Here is an 18,627-nt window from a genome sequence, read left to right on the forward strand (position 1 = left end):
GGGGATGGGAGTTATACACAGAGTAGAAACAGCTGACCGTACATAACTTGAACAGTAGATTATAAACAGCAAATACTAGAAGTCCATTAGCAAGTAGTTTTCAAGCAACCATTTGCTGAAGAGTTGTGAATAATGAACAAATTTGTAAATAATTAAAGTCTGTTCACATATAATTTGCCAACAGAAAAAGGGGATTATTTGTCAAATATGTTAATAGTTCACCCTGTTCTACGTAAGAATGCAAGCGTCCCACATAAATAAATAAATAAATAAATAAAAGAAGTGTTCTTTTGAAGTCACAAGAATCAATTATCCAGACTTACTACGTTTCCTTGATTTGGGCTCTTGTTAATGACTGGTGTTTAAAGGGACAGCAAAAACTTTAAAAATCATGTTTCATAAATTAAATTTGAACAAATTTTGAAAAAACCACTTATTTTCACTATATTGTTTAGGTCTGATCCAAAGCCTATTGAAGAGACTCCCACGGACTTCAACGAGCTTTAGATCAGATCTTTTACGTCCATTTGGCATTTCTCTCAGCTGGGACAACAAGAATCAGTGAAGTCAGCTTCTCAATGCTGCATTGCTTAGGCTGCAAATATTGCAGACCACTGTTTATTGAGTGGGGCAGCTGCTCTGCAACCGTTGTCCTTGAATACTTGCATTTTGGGTCCTTATTCCATATGTGGCATCCTGACAGCGTGAAAATACCTTCTGTCCACACTATTGGGTCAGTCGGAATTCTGCTCACAGGAAATGGCTATTCCAGGGGAATACTGAACTTGCTCCTAGCATAGAGCAAATTCATAATACTAATTGTCATTATGATTGTTTCTAGGTTTGGGCCATAAACATAGCTTTAATCTCCTCAGACAAGAGTAATTTTCCCCCAACTTTCATTAAAGACAGAGTCTGCATTTACTTCAAGTCACTATTTGGCTGCTACTAAGGAATCATTTTGTGATTTTTTGGGGGGCAGGGGCAGTGTAAAAATCAATCGACATCCAAACTCTTCTTCTCCCCAGCCTCTACGGTCAAAGAAAAGCATCCACTTACCAGTCTCAGGAGAAGTTGTCTTTACAGAAAGAAGTTTGACACCCTCTTTATCTGTTGGGGCTCTGTTTTAGTTGGGAGACATTTAAACAGACAGTTAGCATCAGACTTCTGCATATTTGTCAGTGCAGAAAGTACTAAGGGTATGATCCTGTAACAGGATCCATCCTGGTGGAATCTGTCATGTTGGGAATCCCCACTGATTTCAGTAGGGCTTTGCATGGGTACAAAGGTCTTCTTGCATCACTCTGATTGTAGGGCCTAAACCAACATTTCTCAAAGTGGGTGTGCAGAGGAGAGGGCTAATGGGAGAAGCTGCTGTGGGATGAAAGATGGGAAGCTTCCTTTTCTGCTCCTGCAATGTCTCTAATACACCTGGCCACAGAAGCAGCTCCGACATACAGAGCTATAGGTTCAAGAAGCAGCTCGCCAGCCAAAGCTTTGTGTTTCTTCACTCAAAACACAATTCAGCTTCATGAATACATGTCTGAGCCCCACTGAGTCAGCAACGGACCCTCCAGCCATCCCGAGAAGCATATAGCCTGATGGATCTGTCTCAATTTTACTCTGTGACAACACACGTACAGCTCATTGTACCAATGCAGTCTAATTGAATTGAAGTGAATTAGTGAGTTAGCGAATGGGGAGGAGAGCAAAAAAATAAAATAAAAACCAATAAAAGAGAAAGAAGAAAAAAGAAGGGAGATGGGAAAGAAAGGGAAACAAAGAGGAAATGGACAGAAAAAAGCAAAGAGGCTCAACTGTGCCCTGAAATATGTACTCTCAAATGATGTTTCCCTCTTTTTGCTATTTTTATGGGTGTTAACCGTTTATTATATTTCAATGGAGAAAATTAAGAACATGCAGAAATTGCTGCTTTCATAAGAGCCACACGACTAGGCTTAAAGGAATGCAGGGGCATAGTTTAACTTACTGTTCAGTTCCATTCTCTTGTCTCTCTGGAAGAGGAAACAAATTTATGTTATTCTGATTGCCTAGATGTGGGCTAAATAACAGGCTCAAACACAGCCATGACTAGCATAAACCTATTTTGAGATTTTGTAGCTCTGCAGCAAATATTAATAAAACAATAAACAAACAGGAATGATAACTTGCACTTATCATGCAGGGTCAACATGATTTATAAAGGTGGATAAGTATAATTATCATTTTTACCAAAACTCAGGAACAAGAACTAAATGACTCACAAGAGGTCACACAACAAGTCCTTGCTCCAAGACCATGAAGCTAAAGGGAACTGCTGTATGGTTTTTCCTATATAGATTGTCCAAGTTAAAGTCACTGCCCATCATGGAATAATCCCAATTTTCATGGGTTTGTTCCAGATCTTGCAAGCTTAATTTTGCAGCCATGCCACGTTTGGAACTCCCACTGATCCCACACACAAAGGACAGTTGGAGGCCTGATTTTTTTGTTTGGGGCTTCTCATGCATCAGTGTTTTTACATTGATCCTAATTTCATGGCATTGCATCAATAAAGAAAATCAGAGTACAATGTGATAACAGTATCATCATGGTGTGATTTGAGATAAAAAAGTTTTCCCTTCCTTTACATATCTGTAAACACTCCAAAGTTCCCATGTTACAGTCTCTAGCCTTCTAGACAAGAAGTGGACACACCCAAATAATGTATTATGCATGCTGTGTATTCCACATTCTTTATTCTTGTCCTGTGGGTGGGGGATTAGATTAGATATATTTCTACAGCACCGGTTGTAAGAGTGTGGATGTTTAGGTAGTGAGCTAGAGCTAGGCAAATACTTCAAAAGATATCCACAAATATTCATTACAATTTTAAAATAAATTTGCTTTGATTGAGTTTATTTGCAGGGGGAAAGCCAGAGAAATTCTCTCCACCTAAAATCTTCACTCCTTGGCAATGAAGATTCAATAATTTTCCAGGCAAGGAATCATTTCCCTTCTCTGTTTTTGCAGTTGCATTGTCATTTGCAAAATTTATTACAACATGCTATTTACCTTGGCCTGTAGCTTCAAGGCCTTGTTATGACTTCACATTTCCAGCCCCCAGGAATTTCACAGCTAAATCCCTGCACAGAGCTCCCAGCTCTTGTCAGCTTGAAAGCAGAGAGACCACATTATGGATTCACATTTGTGTCTCCTACTTAGTACCGCACTGCATTTGCCTCTAGACCACTAAGTTCAATATATTTGGCAAAATTAATGTAGTAACGTTATTTCCCCGTCAGCCTCAATATGTTATGGGCAATATTGGAAACGGTGGCAAACTGCTCTGTCCAAATCACTGCTTTATTGATGAAAATACTGTTTTCCCTTGGATTTTATGTGGACAAGGAAAAATATAAACACGGGGTCTCTCCAAAACAAGGAAAAATTGATTTTTTCCCCTTGTGTTTTCAACAGAGCTAAAATGAACACAGCTGATTTTAACAACAGATGCAACTTATTTTGCCCCTTCCTTTTCCAAGCAATTTTTCTCTGCAGACTATACTCATTGACAGTGTCAGCCCAGCTGTTTGTTAGGTAACTGCTAAAGAAGAGGTAGCATTAAACATATTGGATTTGTGTGTTCTACAACAGGTGTTGTTTCCTCCCCTACATATACCCCATGGTGATCTTAATAAAGAAGTGTTCATTCCTTTTTTGACTAAATATTTTAAAATCAGCACAGTTATCTATCTGAATACAACATTTGTATGATAGGTCAGATTTTAATACAAACATTTGCAGTGTTCCTTTAATAATATATCGAAGACTTCATGGCTGCAGAAAAATGTTGAACAAATACCTGGGGCTGTCCTCTGGCACATTCTGTACAAAGCCACCAGAATGAATACAGAAAGGGTTATTACGATCAAGGCAATCACAACTGGCAAAATAATACCTGCAAAAAGTGGAGAAAATTATTTTACCAACCACATTCCACTTGCGTAACTTTAAACATATAAATATCAAACAAATTAATCTCTTCTCTTAGCCTCTCCTCCATCAGTACAGCTGAAGCTATTGATTTCTCTTGAATCTTGTTACATTGGTTACTCCTCATGCATTCACTAGGTGTCAGGCTTGCAGCCTTTTTGAAAACCAGGACTTGAGGCAACAAAGGAAGATTTCAGAGTAACAGCCGTGTTAGTCTGTATTCGCAAAAAGAAAAGAAAAGGAGTACTTGTGGCACCTTAGAGACTAACCAATTTATTAGTAGCTTCTTCCACCATCCCTCATCATTCTGGAGTCTGTGTCTTAAATATCAGACTCCTAAGTAGACAGAGTGTATTCGCATGCACATGTCTTTGGACCATTAGGGTTATAATTTCTCCCCACATGGGAATACTCTAATCATGAGAAAAGTACAAAATGTTCCCCTTGAGAGTTAATAGCCCAATGTAAATTTTCAGCACCCATGTTCCAGGAACAATTAAAAAAAACCAAAAACCATGTACTGTAAAACAAGGCAGATTTGAAATTCAGTAACAAAAGTGATGATTTCTCTTTCAATATGGTAATCACAGAAAGGCGTGTAGGAGTTACACAATCTAGCAACATTCTGCACAATACCTCTGACCAGGATACCAAAAAAAAAAAAAAGCCCCCTTTTTAAAAGGAGGCAGTTTGTCTCCTTTTATTATTTCCTACCATCTGTTGTTTCCTGACAGGTGTTTCCCAGCCAAGTAGTAAGAATGTGTAAAAGGACAGATTTATGTAATAGAGACACTTTCTGGAAAATGTATATGCCAGGCCCAGTTTCTCTCTGCTTATAATTTTTCATGGCTCCATCCTTCAGGTTCAAGTTTAACAGGCTAGCCTGGTGGCCTAAAGGAGGGTTCTCTGCCCTGCAACATGGGAGATTCCCAGACATACACTAGCACTCCTCAAGCTGATAGAGCCCTGCATCAATTCAACAGCAACCTCTCTCACTGATTAAACAGTGGCATTGTCTGGATTCTGGGAAACCTGGCTTTAGTTCCCAGAACACCGCCAGCTCTCTCCAGGCTAACAGTGATGAGGAAGCAATAGGTTCAGACTCTGGGGAAGTGGGGGGATACTTTGCATTATTCAGTAGCAGTCTTTCTGACAGGCGAAGCACTAGCAGTGATACTGCTTGGATCCAAAGAAAGAGCTGATCTAGATAAAAAAAAGATGGTGGCCACTTGGAAGGGCCTCTATGGTAGGGGGATAAAATGGGGATGTAGCATCTTTATGGCTCCACCAAGGATGGAGTTGATCCTTTCCAAAATGTTTCTTGAGGTGATTTAAAATATAGTTATATCTGTACTGGAGCGAAGTTTAGATCTTAGAGAAAACCGAATTTGGATATAGCTGAGTAAATATTAGAAAGGAGATTAGAAACCAGACCTGCAATAGCACTTCCCTACAAGAGGTACATGTGTTTTATCATATACAAGAAAGGGAGTTGCACCCTCATACCAATTGCCTGAAGAAGTTTGGAGAATACAGCCTAGGACTACACACATTTACCCTGTGCCTTGACTGGCTCTCTCAGTGCTAAATGAAAGGTTTGTGAAAGGTGAACAATTTAGTTATGCATTTCCCCACGTCATCACTCAGTACGAACAACTGAGTTGAGGTTTTTCACTCATGTCCCATGGCCCTCAGTCCCTGGGAAAATTGCACTGCTCTGAGTTGAGAGTAGTGTTAGCTCAGTGCTCGGTAAGCCCTGCTTCTCTGTGAGTAAAGCCTTATAACAGAGACAGTTCAACTGGTTTAGTAATGGGTCCATGATCCAGGAAGGACTGAGATAAGGCTGCTAGTTTCATTGCTGATCACTCACCTAAAATCAAACAGTTTCTACCAGCAAATTCTAAAGACGGAGAATGAAGAAACATATGTACTCACTGGAATATTGGTCAGTATCCGCTTGTTTGTCATTGCTACCAGATCTGCCTTGACCTATTGACAAAGAAAGTAATTATCTCTCATGTTAATTTAAACCTTGTTTTGTGATAGCACCCCCCTATTTAATTTTATGCAATTCGTCCTGGAATAGGAGCGTGGCTCCTTCCCTTCCTCCCTACTGACATATGTGTTCTAAAGAACAGAGAAGGTATCATTTGGGCTGAGAAATTGCTTTGGTAACCTGGGCTCTGCAATGGGAAGGAGTCTAGCTGAGGGGAATTTGCTGTGGGCTAGGAGAAAAGACTCATCAGGAATCAGGGACATGCACTGTAAGTCTGACTAAAAGAATCCACAGGCAGAAACCAACACCACCACTGACAGGCTGAAACTTCTGAACTTTAACCACTTTCTTGAGAGTCAAGTGTTTTCGTGGGAGATGAATGCTCCCTCTGCTGTGTTTATAGACAGAAATGGTTGGTTAGTTTAATCAGCACGAGGAGTTCTCTAGGGATTTTCCAGGATCTGTGTTCTAAGCACTGTTTTCTACCTTTGGGCACTAATCTGAATCTGAGTCAGGTATCAATTACCCAAGTAGTTTATTACCTCACTGCAGAAAGATTAAAGAAAAACAAAATCATTGAATCTGAAAGAATTTGAAAGAAAAAGCAAACTGCTGTGCTTCCATTTCACTGCACACATGACAACATTTTTTAAAAAAAAAGGAGTTCTGAGTCACACAAGACGTGGTATTGTGCACCTAGAACTGCATGTGCAATTACTGCAACTGAGCACACAACCTAGGCAAATGGCCTGTGTAAACAAAGCGTTAGGTGCCTAACAATAATAAAACAGTGGTAAAGCATAGCATTTACATAGGATTTACATACAGATACACTATAAGAAATAGCTCTCCTACAATGGAGTAAAAAAAGAGAAAGGTGGATTCAATAGAACTAATAGCACGTAGAGTCATAGAGCTGAAGGCCAGAAAGGACCAATAGATCGACTCACCTGACCTCCTGTATATCACAGGCCACCAACACCTCCCTCACACTAAACCCAACAACCAAAGGTAGACCAAAGTATTACACAGCCCACAGGAGACTAGCCTATTATGTGCCACAGACAGAGTATATAGTAGTGTTATGTACAGCACATAGTATAGTTATTACTTTTTTAGTTATGTTATGGTAGCCCCTCGAGGCCCCATTCAAGATGGAATCCCATTATACTGCCCATGCAGACACAGACACACACACACAGAGTAATAGATAGTCCTTATCCCAAAGTGCTTATAATCTAAATAGAGTGAGAAAAAGGAAAGCCCCATTTTACAGATGGAAATTGAGGCACTCATAGAGATTAAGTCACTTTCCCAAGGGTCAGAGGAAATCTGAGGCAGAGCCAGAAACTTAACTCAACGGGCCTGAGGTCCAGTCCAGTGCCTTAAACTCTAGACTATCATTTTCTTATATTGGTACTGTAAATATGTAGGGATAGCATAGAATTGTAGTAACAAACTGAGTGTCAGACCCAGCTAAACCTTAGAGCATGGGCTGTCCCCTGCTGTACTAATTTCAAACTCAAAGCCAGTCCTGAGGGAAGCTTCAGTTTTTAATCTATTCTTTTTAGGTTGCCCATAACCCTGTGTTCAGAACATACTGATCTGCTCAATTATAAAACAGTAGCTTGCCTACAGCTGAAGGGGCAGGATTGCTTCTCTACAGGTTTGTTGCATTTTCCAGATAACTAGAAACAACAGATATTCATGAGAATGTTTAACATGCTACATGTCTGGTTGGCAGCAACTAGACTGGGAGTTATGATATCTGGATTCTATTCCCAGCTCTGGTACTGACTGGTTGTGTGACCTTGGGAAAGTCACTTCCTCTCTCTGTTTCCATTCCCATCCTATTTCTGTCTTGTCTAGGATTTTAAGATCTTTGTGGCAGGGATTATTGCTTACTATGTATTGGTACAGCGCCTAGCACAATGGGGCCCTGATCTTGGCTGGCACCTTTAAGTGCTATAATATAATATAGACAATCATTGTCTAAGGCCCTTATCTCTGCAAAGTACAAGTTACCTCTCCCAGGGTGTCTGTCTGCTGGGAAGTGAAAATACAAGAATGGAATTCATAAGCCATCATAAAGAGCCTGAGATAATTCTAATAACTTTCATAATTCAGTGCTATCTCTTCAGATTTCTCAGAGGAATATTATCAAAACATTCATTACATTACCTGTACTTGCTATAGCAAGAATTAGGCAAGCAAACAGAAAGCACAAATTCAACTGATCGTGGATACTGTTTAAATCCAGTAACAGAAACTAATTAAACAGAAAGGCTTGTCACAGTGAACGTAGTCCCCAGAACCCAGCACGTGTGTTCTCAGGTGAGAAGCTAAGGGTTTTAATTCATTCTTGTATTTTTTTCTAGCTCACTTCATTAAATGATGCATAGAAACACCCACTTATGTGACAGACTGACTGAAGAATAAACTATTTACAGGAACCAGTAGACTAAATCACATGGCATTTTATATATATATGAGACTCTCAGTGAGAACTGCAACAGTTAAAAGGAATCTCTATTAAGAGGATAAAATGGGTCAAGGAATACAAACTTGTGCTCAATTATCAGTTTCATTAGTTGAAATTCTCCCCCACACCAGGCCCACCCACCTGTACTCCCCATCCTGAATGTGAATTTGGAAGATGTTTAAACACATAGAAAATGATCTATGCAAGTCTTGGAGTATGGGGAGAGGGTTAGTCCTCCTGGTTGCAGGAGGGGAAGTGCTAGAAAGAACTGGAAGAGACAAAAGAACACAGTACTGAAGAGCCTGCTCTCTGATAACTCCAAAGAGCGTTCGAAAGGTCAATACCAGCTGAGGGACTGGCACAGAAAACCGTTGTCCCCCGAGATCTGCCAGTACTTGCTAATTAAAAGAAACATGATAAAAGAATTAACAATGACTATAATAATCATCTTAGAATATCTTGGCAAATATTTTATTCTTGTATCAATTTTCTGCTGCAACCTAATCTCTCTTTAGCCTTGTTAGATATCTTTAATTTTGTGCCTGTACCCTGTATGTTTTCAGTGTCTCCTGCTGTAATATTATGTTCAGTTGAATTATCAGGGGAAACCACTTCTTGCAGCAACAAATATGTGTCTCCTGTCCATTTCAGTGCTATACTTTGAACTCATTCTCTCTCCCTGGAGCTTCCTGGTGTCCTTTATATGTATGCTTCCTTTTTCATTCTGTTCTCCCTTCCCTGCATTCAATTCCCTTTAATGAATGTGTAAGGACTAGGTCCTTTTCTCAGTCTTACTTGGTGTTGATGTTGATTTCTTGTGTGGGCCTATAAAAAAAGACAAAAAGAAAACTATGGTTAGCAGTTGCTTTAAGATTAGCAGCACTGTACTGAACGGATACTTGGAGGAAACTGCTTGCATGCCTTAGAAACTATGAAACCCCAAAAGCTAGTGTTACTTTAAAGAATTTGAAACTTTGTTTGAAAAAGTTTTGCTATATGCTGTTATATGATGGGGGAACAGGCTTTAAATTTAATGCCCGTCCCAGCTGCAGTGAACATTTTTCACTAAGGGAGGTAAAGCTTTTTTGCATGATGGTTAGAAAGATACAGCTGGAAAAATACTAAATCAGTAGGACTTATTTATGAGGAGCGAGATAGCCACTTATTCAGTGAATGGCATGCGAGTGAGCTACAAAGTAATTGGGGTAGGGTCTCCGGGTATTGCATTGCTATTTTTGCAGCATCATGGGTCCATGCCACCGTGCATCACTGCAGTAACACAAAGCAGTGCTGAGATGTAAGGCTCTGGTTACTTTGTGATTCTCTTCGATTCTGTTCAACATGATAGCTTCTATCTTCTTTCCAGGCTCAGCAGAAGGAGCTCTGGTCAGATCAATACATTCGACAAAGAATGCATGTGTGGCCCAGAAGATACATGGGGGTAGGTATGATTTCTCTAAGGACAAAATTCACCCTATGCAGAATGCCAGAACCAGGCCTATTTTGAGGATTTAAGTAGTACATCGGCTTTGGGTTCGCTCATAGTACAGGGTGTGAATTTCAACCTCTTGTTTTAAGAGAGTTTAGATCCCTAGCACCAAGTTGTTCAGAATACGTGGAGGTTACTTATTGTAGAATTATCCGGTTACATACACACTGTCTTTCAGGTTAAGTCTGTATTACAACAGAATACACTGGAGTGGTGGAAAAAAGGGGGAGCAAAAAATAAAAGCACGTACATTTGTAAAAACACAGTATCTAAATAGAAAACAAATAGCCCCTACCTTCACCTTTTGTCCCCCACTTCTTCCTCTATGTTTCTGCTACCTACAATCTGCGCAGTGAAACTTTGAGAAACAGCAGTACTTGCCCCTCCTGGGCCCAGTGACTCCGCTTTCTAGCCATGTTATGAACAGATAGAGATCTCTCCTGCATGGTATGGAGCTGCTGGGGGCTTTCAGTCTGCTCTGTTCCTCAGAAGATTTTAGCCCTCAGACTTGTTTTTAGAAGATAATGTTAGGCACTGTGTACAATGCAGGTTTGTTTGTTTTTTTAAGAAAGAAAACAGTTCTAATTGCTTAATCTTAGCCTAAGAGCAAGAGCAGTAAAAGTTTAATCATTATGTTCTCAGTGATCTAAGAGCTCCTGTCCACCTCTGACCATCTCATGTGACCATATTGCTGTAACCCTTATTCTTCCTTGCCCAATCCCCTCCATAACTGCCAACTGATCTCCTACTTTTACGGGACTGGGTGGGGGCGAAAGTGACCTTGCACAGCATCAGCCGGATCAGAGAAGCATAAAGCCACTGGTGCTATGTGCCGCTTGGCTGTAGCCAAGGGCCTATTTGCTGCAACTAATATATTCCTAAAAAGTTCTGAGACTACAACTTGAGTAAGTGCCTTTCAATAGATAGCTGGCATTTAACTGGCAAACACCTTAAGTGTCTTCCTAAAACAAACTGAAGTGCCTCATTGTGACAGGTAAAGAGTTACTCCAGACCCTCAAGTGTCATAAACCCTTTTAAAAATGAATATTCATTAATTATCTTAGTGATTTTGGCTAGTAGTCTGCAGAGCAGCAGGAGTAACGTGCATCACTAATGAAGAAGAAATGGACCTTACAATGCATCATGCATAATGCTTACTGTCAGATGCAACATTTACTTCAGTAATTGTGCGGTACAGTAATTCCTATTCTTGTTAGAAGGCTGCTGTGCCATGTCTAGACTATAACATCTTTGGAAATTAAGAAGGCTAATGAATATTTCAGATTTGGAGCCACAGATTGTCATCACACCCAACAGTGCTCTTTATGACACAGTGCTAAACCCTCTCACATGTGCATTGTGCAAGTCAATGGGAGTTGGGCACCAAACCCCTCTTTGAAACTCTCCCCTTTTATATACTGGCAGTGGAATGCTGACCTTCTAGTGTGACACAGGCTTCCCCAAACCAGGGACTAACTGACTGTGACTGTTTCTATCTGGTGTGCACCTCATTGTCATCATCCTTGTCTTGGTGGTCTCCAAACTGGCTTATTGAAAGGGGGCTACCTTTAATGAATATTCAGAAGCTACAGCTGGTGCAGGATATGAGGCTTGATAAATTATTTGTATGAAAAATAATAACCAGATAGCAGCTGTTCTCCAAAGCTTTTAGAAGCTTCCAGATTGACCTGGGTGCAATTCAAGGTGTTAATTTTGACCATGAAAGTCCTACATGAGTTGGGCCTGGCTCCCTTAGAAACTGCCTCTTTCCTCATGTGCTACCCTGGCAGCTGAGAGGAGCTAGGATGTTTTTGCTAACAGCCTCAAACTAGGATTGTTTGGAGTTCAAAGGCAGGGCTCTGGTGAGCTCTCAGTTCTGGAATTCTCTTCCCCCGATTGTCTGACAGAACCAGCCAATATTGTGTTTAGTGAAAGGCCCATCTATTTTTTTAAGGCTCTTTCCTTGCAGGGTGATATTGGGGACTGCAGTTCTCTGATTTTATCCTGGGGGAATCTGTAAGGAGAGGTAGACTACAACTCTGCAAGAGAGACTGGCGCATGCTCTGCACTCCAACTCTTCTGGATGGTGAAGCAGCCCACATGCTGCTTGAGGGAAAGCTACCATAATTCAGAGCAGTCCTCTGGCTACTCTAAATGATACCAGGGGCTAAATCAGCCCCAGAGCAGACCAGAATCCTGGAGGTGTGTAAAGTCACTTTTGCCCGTGCTGTGCTTTCTATGCTATACCCTGTGCCGGCCCTCTGCATAACGGTCAATTATTCCAAGTGTAATCCTGAAGAGTTCACTCATCCTCTGGTTCTTACACTGCCCCTCTAAAAAATGAAGATATTACTTATCATACAAGTATGAAATTTATTTACTGAATGTCTGAAACACTACATAAGTGCTATTGGTTATAAACATTAGTATTATTAGCCAGAATATGCTCCCTAAAAAATAGAATGACTGCTGTTGTGTGTTTGTATCTACACCACAAATGTAATAATCATATGGGAAGAGTGGGATCAAAATAAACATACAGAGCAACCTACATATTACTTCTCCCACAAACCCTACTTTTAAAGAACATTACTAACGTTGCAAAGTCAAGCACACAGGAGTCAGGAAATGCAACCTTATTTTGGCCTCCTTGTACTTATGCAGTTTTTTGTGTAATTTCCTAGGTTTTTAAAAAAGCAAATTGAAAAAAGAGAAATCCCATCATGTGGCCTCATATTGACACACACAGGGTTCAGCAGAAGGGTTGGAGCCTTGAGATCCATCACAAAGACCTCTGCTGAATGCTTCAGTTTCCTCCTCCATGCTGCCTGGGGCACCAGGCTCTATCTATTTAGCTTAACACAGGGACAGTTAAGGGATGACTTGATTACAGTCTATAAGTATTTACATGGGAAACAAATATTTAACAGCTCTTCAGTCTAGCAGAGAAAGGTATAACATGATCTAATGGCTGGAAGTTGAAGCTAGACAAATTCAGACTGGAGGTAAGATTAATTTTTTAAAAAAATTAGCGTAACCAACCATTGGAATAACTTATCAAGGGTCGTAGTGGATTCTCCTTCACTGGCAATTTTTAAATCAAGATCAGATGTTTTTCTAAAAGACACGCTCTTGGAATTATTTTGGGGGAAGTTCTTTGGTCTGTACTATGTGGGAGGTCAGACTAGATAGTCACAATGGTCCCTTCTGGCTTTGGAATCTATGAATAATGCACACTGCTGTTCTGACAGATCTCTGGTCACTGCAAACACAGCCAGTGAAGGCCATTAGAGGACACTCAAACTATTTAAAGGGATATTCCCCACTTTAGCAGCCCACCTTATCCAGGGATTACAAAAATCACCTAACTCATGACCATTATTAAAGCTGCACAAGTATGAAGCATCTTTTCCAGATGAGATCTACATTCTGCCAAAATAGAAAAAAGAAAACAGAGAATAGTGAAGAGATTCCTACCCTCTCTCTTTTTTCTTCCATCTCAAGTATCCAGTTAAACAACTGGCCTGTTTGTTCTGGAGGTGGCTCAGCTGTGGTATATAAACCCACATGTTCAGGTGGCCAACACAGTAGATGTTTTTAGTTTGTATTCTCTAAATATTCAGCCAACAGACAGGTGTTTGGAGGTGGGGTCATGCACAGTGGTTTTACAGAAAGAGAGATGGGAAGAAAGGCAGGAGTAACAGATACTGTAGTTGTTCTGTCTGTTCCTAGTCAACCTCATCCTTTGGGGCTGTAAATTAGAGGGGCAGATGCTCTGTATAAATAATCTGGGAAGACTTCCAAATTCATCATTGAAAAGTGAAGTACAACATTGGTGGCACTAAATCCTTGTTGGGTGGTGAGCAAAACACTTTTTTTGGCACAACTGACCCCAGTTTGGTTTGAAAATACCTGACTCAATCAATTCAGAGATCGTTAGAAGATTGACAAATGGTGAAAGAAACCAATAACTAACCTCTCTCCATTGTATTCTCAAAGGTCCTCTACCTAAATAGCCTCAATAACCTGTAGTTTACTTCTTCAGTTTTGGAGGGCAGCCACATGGCCTGGCCCCACGCCATGCCGGTCTGGGAAGCGGCCGGAACCGCGGCCCCTGGGGGAGGGGGGTACACAGGGCTCCGCGCGCTGCCCTTTCCATGCCTCCAGGTACCTCTCTCAAAGCTCCCATTGGCTGAGGTTCCCCGTTCCCGGCCAATGGGAGCTGTGGGGGGGAGGGGAGGGCAGTGCCTGGAGGCAAGGGCAACGCACGGAGCCCTCTGCCTTTGCCCCCTCCCCCCGGGCCCCATGGACATGGTGCCAGCGCAGGGCCTGCGGCACCAAGGGGGGCAATCCCGCGGGCCGGATCCAAAGCCCTGAGGCGCTGGATCCGGCCCGCGGGCCGTAGTTTGCCCACCCCTGATCTCGTCTGTCATCAACCTTCAGCCATGGCCAGTACCTAACAATTCAAAGATGAAACCTCCACACCAGCCAGTTGTACCATGCTATTTGTAGGTTGTGGAAAATGAATGCCTTCATGACCTCACAGATGATCATTGTATACCCTGAACCACATCTTTTGGTTATAGCATTATCTTAGTTTCACAGAATCATAGAATTGTAGGACTGGAAGGGATCTCAAGAGGTCATCTAATCCAGTCCCTTGCACTCAAGGCAGGACTAAGTATTATCTAGACCATCCCTGACAGGTATTTGTCTCCCCTACTCTTAAACATCTCCAGTGATGGAGCTTCCAGAACCTCCCCAGGCAATTTGTTCCAGTGCTTAAGCATCCTGCCAGTTCGGAAGTTTTTCCTAATGTCCAACCTAAACCTCCCTTGCTGCAATTTAAACCCATTGCTTCTTGTCCTATCCTCAGGGGTTAAGGAGAACATTTTTTCCACTCTTCTCCTTGTAACAACCTTGTATGTACTTGAAAACTTGTCATGTCACCTCTCAGTCTTCTCTTCTCCAGACTAAACAAACCCAATTTTTTCAATCTTCCCTCATAGGTCAAGTTTTCTGGATCTTTAATCATTTTTGTTGCTCTTCTCTGGACTTTCTCCAATTTGTCCACATCTTTCCTGAAATCTGGCACCCAGACCTGGACACAATATTCCAGTTGAGGCCTAATCAGGGCAGAGTAGAGCAGAAGAATTAATTCCCATATCTTGCTTACAACACTCCTGCTAATACTTGCACATCCCAGAATGATGTTTGCTTTCCCCTTCCCCCTACCTGCCCTTCCCCCCCACAACAGTGTTAGACTGTTGACTCATATTTAGGTTGTGCTCCATTATGACCTCCAGATCCCTTTCTGCAGTACTCCTTCCTAGGCAATTATTTCCCATTATGTGTGTGTACAGCTGATTGTTCCTTCCTAAATGGAATACTTTGACTTTGTCCTTATTGAATTTCATCCTATTTACATGAAACCATTTCTCCAGTTTGTCCAGATCGTTTTGAATTTTAATCCTATCCTCCAAAGCACATGCAATGCCTCCCAGTTTGGTATCATCTGCAAACTTTATAGGTGTACTCTCTCTACCATTATCTAAATCATTGATGAAGATATTGAACAGAACCAGACCCACAACTGATCCCTGTCGGACCCCACTTGATATGCCCTTCCAGCTTGACTGTGAACCAGTTTGTAGGGTTGTTAGTGATCATAAACATTATAGTTGTTTTTCACTTTAAATTCTAGTCACAGTATTTGACTCAATGACCTCCTGTAGCAGTGAATGCCACAGAACAACTGTATGTGGCTGAAGTTAGTCTTTCCAGCTCATTTTATAAATTACAGCCTTTAATTTCATTGAGTGGGGAAAACTCTGAATCTTTTGAAGTTCACCCATACTAACTGTAATGCAAACTGTAATTGACATTTCACGCTGAGCATGGCTGTTTCAGAACACGGTGTGACTGACGATACAGGGACTCATCACTTACTTATAGTGTCAGCCTTGATGACTATTGCGTTGGTTCCTGTTACCGGAGTTGGAGGTGACCCATCAACATTAGATGTGGTTTGATGACCCTTGCTGTGTTCTGAGGTTATTACACTGGTAGTCAGATCTGAAAAGAAGGCAGTCAAATGAGCATTGATCAAATACAAACAGCATGCTTGATCCTCAACACCCACCTATCTGCCCGCCCTTCCGCCCCCAACTTTACACCTTACTTGCTCTCAGCCCCATTAGTGTAGAGTGTGTAGCTGGAGCACCTGACACTCTGGCAATCCTTTGCCAGCCAGCCCCTAAGGGGTTGTTACTACTAGCATAATTTAGAGCAGCCTTGAGGCCTCACTAAGCCATACCAGTGGCCAAAATAGCCTCAGGTCCTTTTTCCAGGATCAGGGAAATGGAAAAATAGCTTAGAGCCACTTCCGCCCCTACCCCATTCCTATGCTGAATACAATCTGGTCAGAACAGAGGAACTGGATTCCTGATAAAGTCTGTGTCAACTCTACAGCTAAACACCTGACAGTCACATGGTTTGATCTTATACAAGTTTTACAGATAGAAATTAATAATAGGGTTGTAACATGGTTCATGGCCCGCCCCTCTTCCTGGGGCCTGTTTGTCCTCCCCAGTAAGGCTCGGAGAGGCCTCAGGGTTGTGCAACACCTATGTCTTTATTTACTTAATGTTGTCCCACCACCAGTGTCCATCTATATACAAGCTTTACAGGGTTGGTTACCTCCCTCACAGGCAGGGTCAGACTTCAGCTAGGCGGCCGGCCGGCCGCTAGCTAGCTAGCTCCCTCCCTCCCTGACTGACGTCTCCGTTGCCACACACCCCCTTCTGGCTCCCTCCGAGCCTTTATAGCCCTTGGCTTGTCAGGTCAGCAGGTGTTACCAATCAGGCCAGCATCAGGCCTTTTCCATCAGCCCCAATCAGCTTCCCTGGATTGGAGCTGACTGGGCAGGGGCTAATTAGGTGCTTCTGCACCAGCACCCTGCTACAAGGGTCAATTGCTTCATTCTCTGCCATTGGGAGGATTTATCCTGCTGCTTAGAAAGTACAATATCCGGAGATCGTTAAATGTACAACTAAATGTCTATTCTCGCCTTTATTTCAGTTCTCATATGCTTGATACAGGGTCAGGGTTACTTGTATAATAACGAGATTTGCACTTGAGGTGAGTCTAAAATGATCCCGTGATGCACCCCATGAAGCAGCAGAGCTGAAGGTCATTGAACAACAATGAAACAGAATTTAAGTTGTCACGATCGAGTGGATAATTTATATTTTGTGTTCATACCTTAATCTAACAAAAGGCAAGATGTTACCTATTGGATAAAAACAGCAGGTACCCGATGGCAACACAATACTCCCTTTCTGACTTATGCAAAGTCTATAAGAGCCAGCTATAAACCAATGGAAGAGTGTCCACACAAGGGATTTAACAAACCATTTTTAAAAACCTATACATTTAAACTGGTGCAAATTTTGTATCTAGACCATGTCAGCCTTTGGGAGCGTATGCTTTAAATATGTACAGAGTCTCTGTATTTCCCCCAGTCTTCCCAGAGAGAGCCCTTCTCCAGAATCTCTGTCCACACACTTGGGGTATGTGTACACTGCAATAAAACACCCAGACTAAACAAACCCAGTTTTTTCAACGTCAACACTGCCATTTTATAGCCCTGCAAGCCCAAGTCAGCTGACACGGGTGTTTTATTGCAGTGTAGACATCCCCCTAAGGCCTGATTTTCATGTTGAACACCAGCAGTAACCAGTGACTTCAGAGAGAGCAGCAGGTGCTCAGCACCTCTGAAAAGCTGATCACTTATTTAGGCGTCTAAATATGAATTAAGATGTCTAGCTTCAGGCACCCAAATTCTAAGGCCTTCTGGATTTTATCCCACTGTCAAGCTCTGCTCAGAACTCAGTGACTTCTTTAGGTATTCCACACGCTGCAGGGTTGCGTCCTGGAGCCACGCTTAGCTAAATGGGCAAGTGGACTGCAAGTCGCTGTAACCCAAAAGCACATGAGCTACTCCCCCCGCCCTTCATTTTTTTGGGGTAGGATTTAGGTCTTATTCTAAAACCAGTTTTGTAAACATAATATTGATACCAAAAAGTACATTTGTACAACATTACAGAATTAAACTATGCTCCCCCTGCCTGAGTTTGCTAGAGCCCTTTCCCCTCCCAGAATACCCCTACAGGGGCCCAGGGAGCTAAGAAACACAAGGGGAGGCGGAAGCAGCATCGGGGGGGGGGGGGGGGGGGAGGGGAGATTTCAGGTTGGGGCCTTCGCCCTTCCCTGCTTCATGAATGTATTTCATCCAAATAGCTGTGCTGCAGGTAGTACTGGCCCCACCCGTTGAGCAGGCGTATAACAAGGAGTGCACCTTGCCTCTCTCCAAAGGCATAATGCCTGGGTTTCCAGGCCCCACCATTCTGGAGGTGTGTGCTGCCTCCCCCCTCCAGCATGACTCAAGCCGATAAGAGCCATAATTGCACCTTAAGGTTCAGGCTATATTCTGGAAAGCCTAGAAATTTTTGAGGTAAGGCTGAACTGCCTGTACCTCGCTCATTCTGCACACAGGATCACATATTTTAAAATTAATATGGAAGTCTAGTCTATAATAGAAGCTAATGACTTGCAAGCTTTCATTTAAATAATTTTAAAAAAGCTTTTTAAAATTATGGTGCAAGAGTTACACAAAGTCTCCGA

General features: G+C 41.9%; 1 protein-coding gene across 5 annotated transcripts in view; it reads right to left on the minus strand.

Annotated features, from left to right (window-relative positions):
• Window positions 1-18,627, minus strand: part of EMCN (endomucin) — an 89,681-nt gene that overhangs the window by 29,314 nt on the left and 41,740 nt on the right. For 4 of the 5 annotated variants that reach the window (XR_012158498.1, XR_012158499.1, XR_012158500.1 and 1 more), the window contains 6 exons: window positions 15,892-16,017; window positions 9,249-9,278; window positions 5,911-5,964; window positions 3,845-3,940; window positions 1,991-2,015; window positions 1,060-1,121 (listed from right to left, as the gene is read on the minus strand). Coding sequence is in view for 2 of the 5 variants with exons in the window: in XM_073340791.1 (XP_073196892.1) it covers window positions 1,060-1,121; window positions 1,991-2,015; window positions 3,845-3,940; window positions 5,911-5,964; window positions 9,249-9,278; window positions 15,892-16,017 (393 nt within the window). In the remaining 3 variants the exon portion in view is untranslated. Of the gene's footprint in view, window positions 1-231; window positions 792-1,059; window positions 1,122-1,990; window positions 2,016-3,844; window positions 3,941-5,910; window positions 5,965-9,248; window positions 9,279-15,891; window positions 16,018-18,627 lie in introns of those variants that run through there. The other variant, XM_073340792.1, reaches the window with a different exon arrangement.

The sequence above is a fragment of the Lepidochelys kempii genome, chromosome 4 (genome assembly GCF_965140265.1).
Source record: "Lepidochelys kempii isolate rLepKem1 chromosome 4, rLepKem1.hap2, whole genome shotgun sequence".
In the NCBI taxonomy this organism is placed as follows: domain Eukaryota; kingdom Metazoa; phylum Chordata; order Testudines; family Cheloniidae; genus Lepidochelys; species Lepidochelys kempii.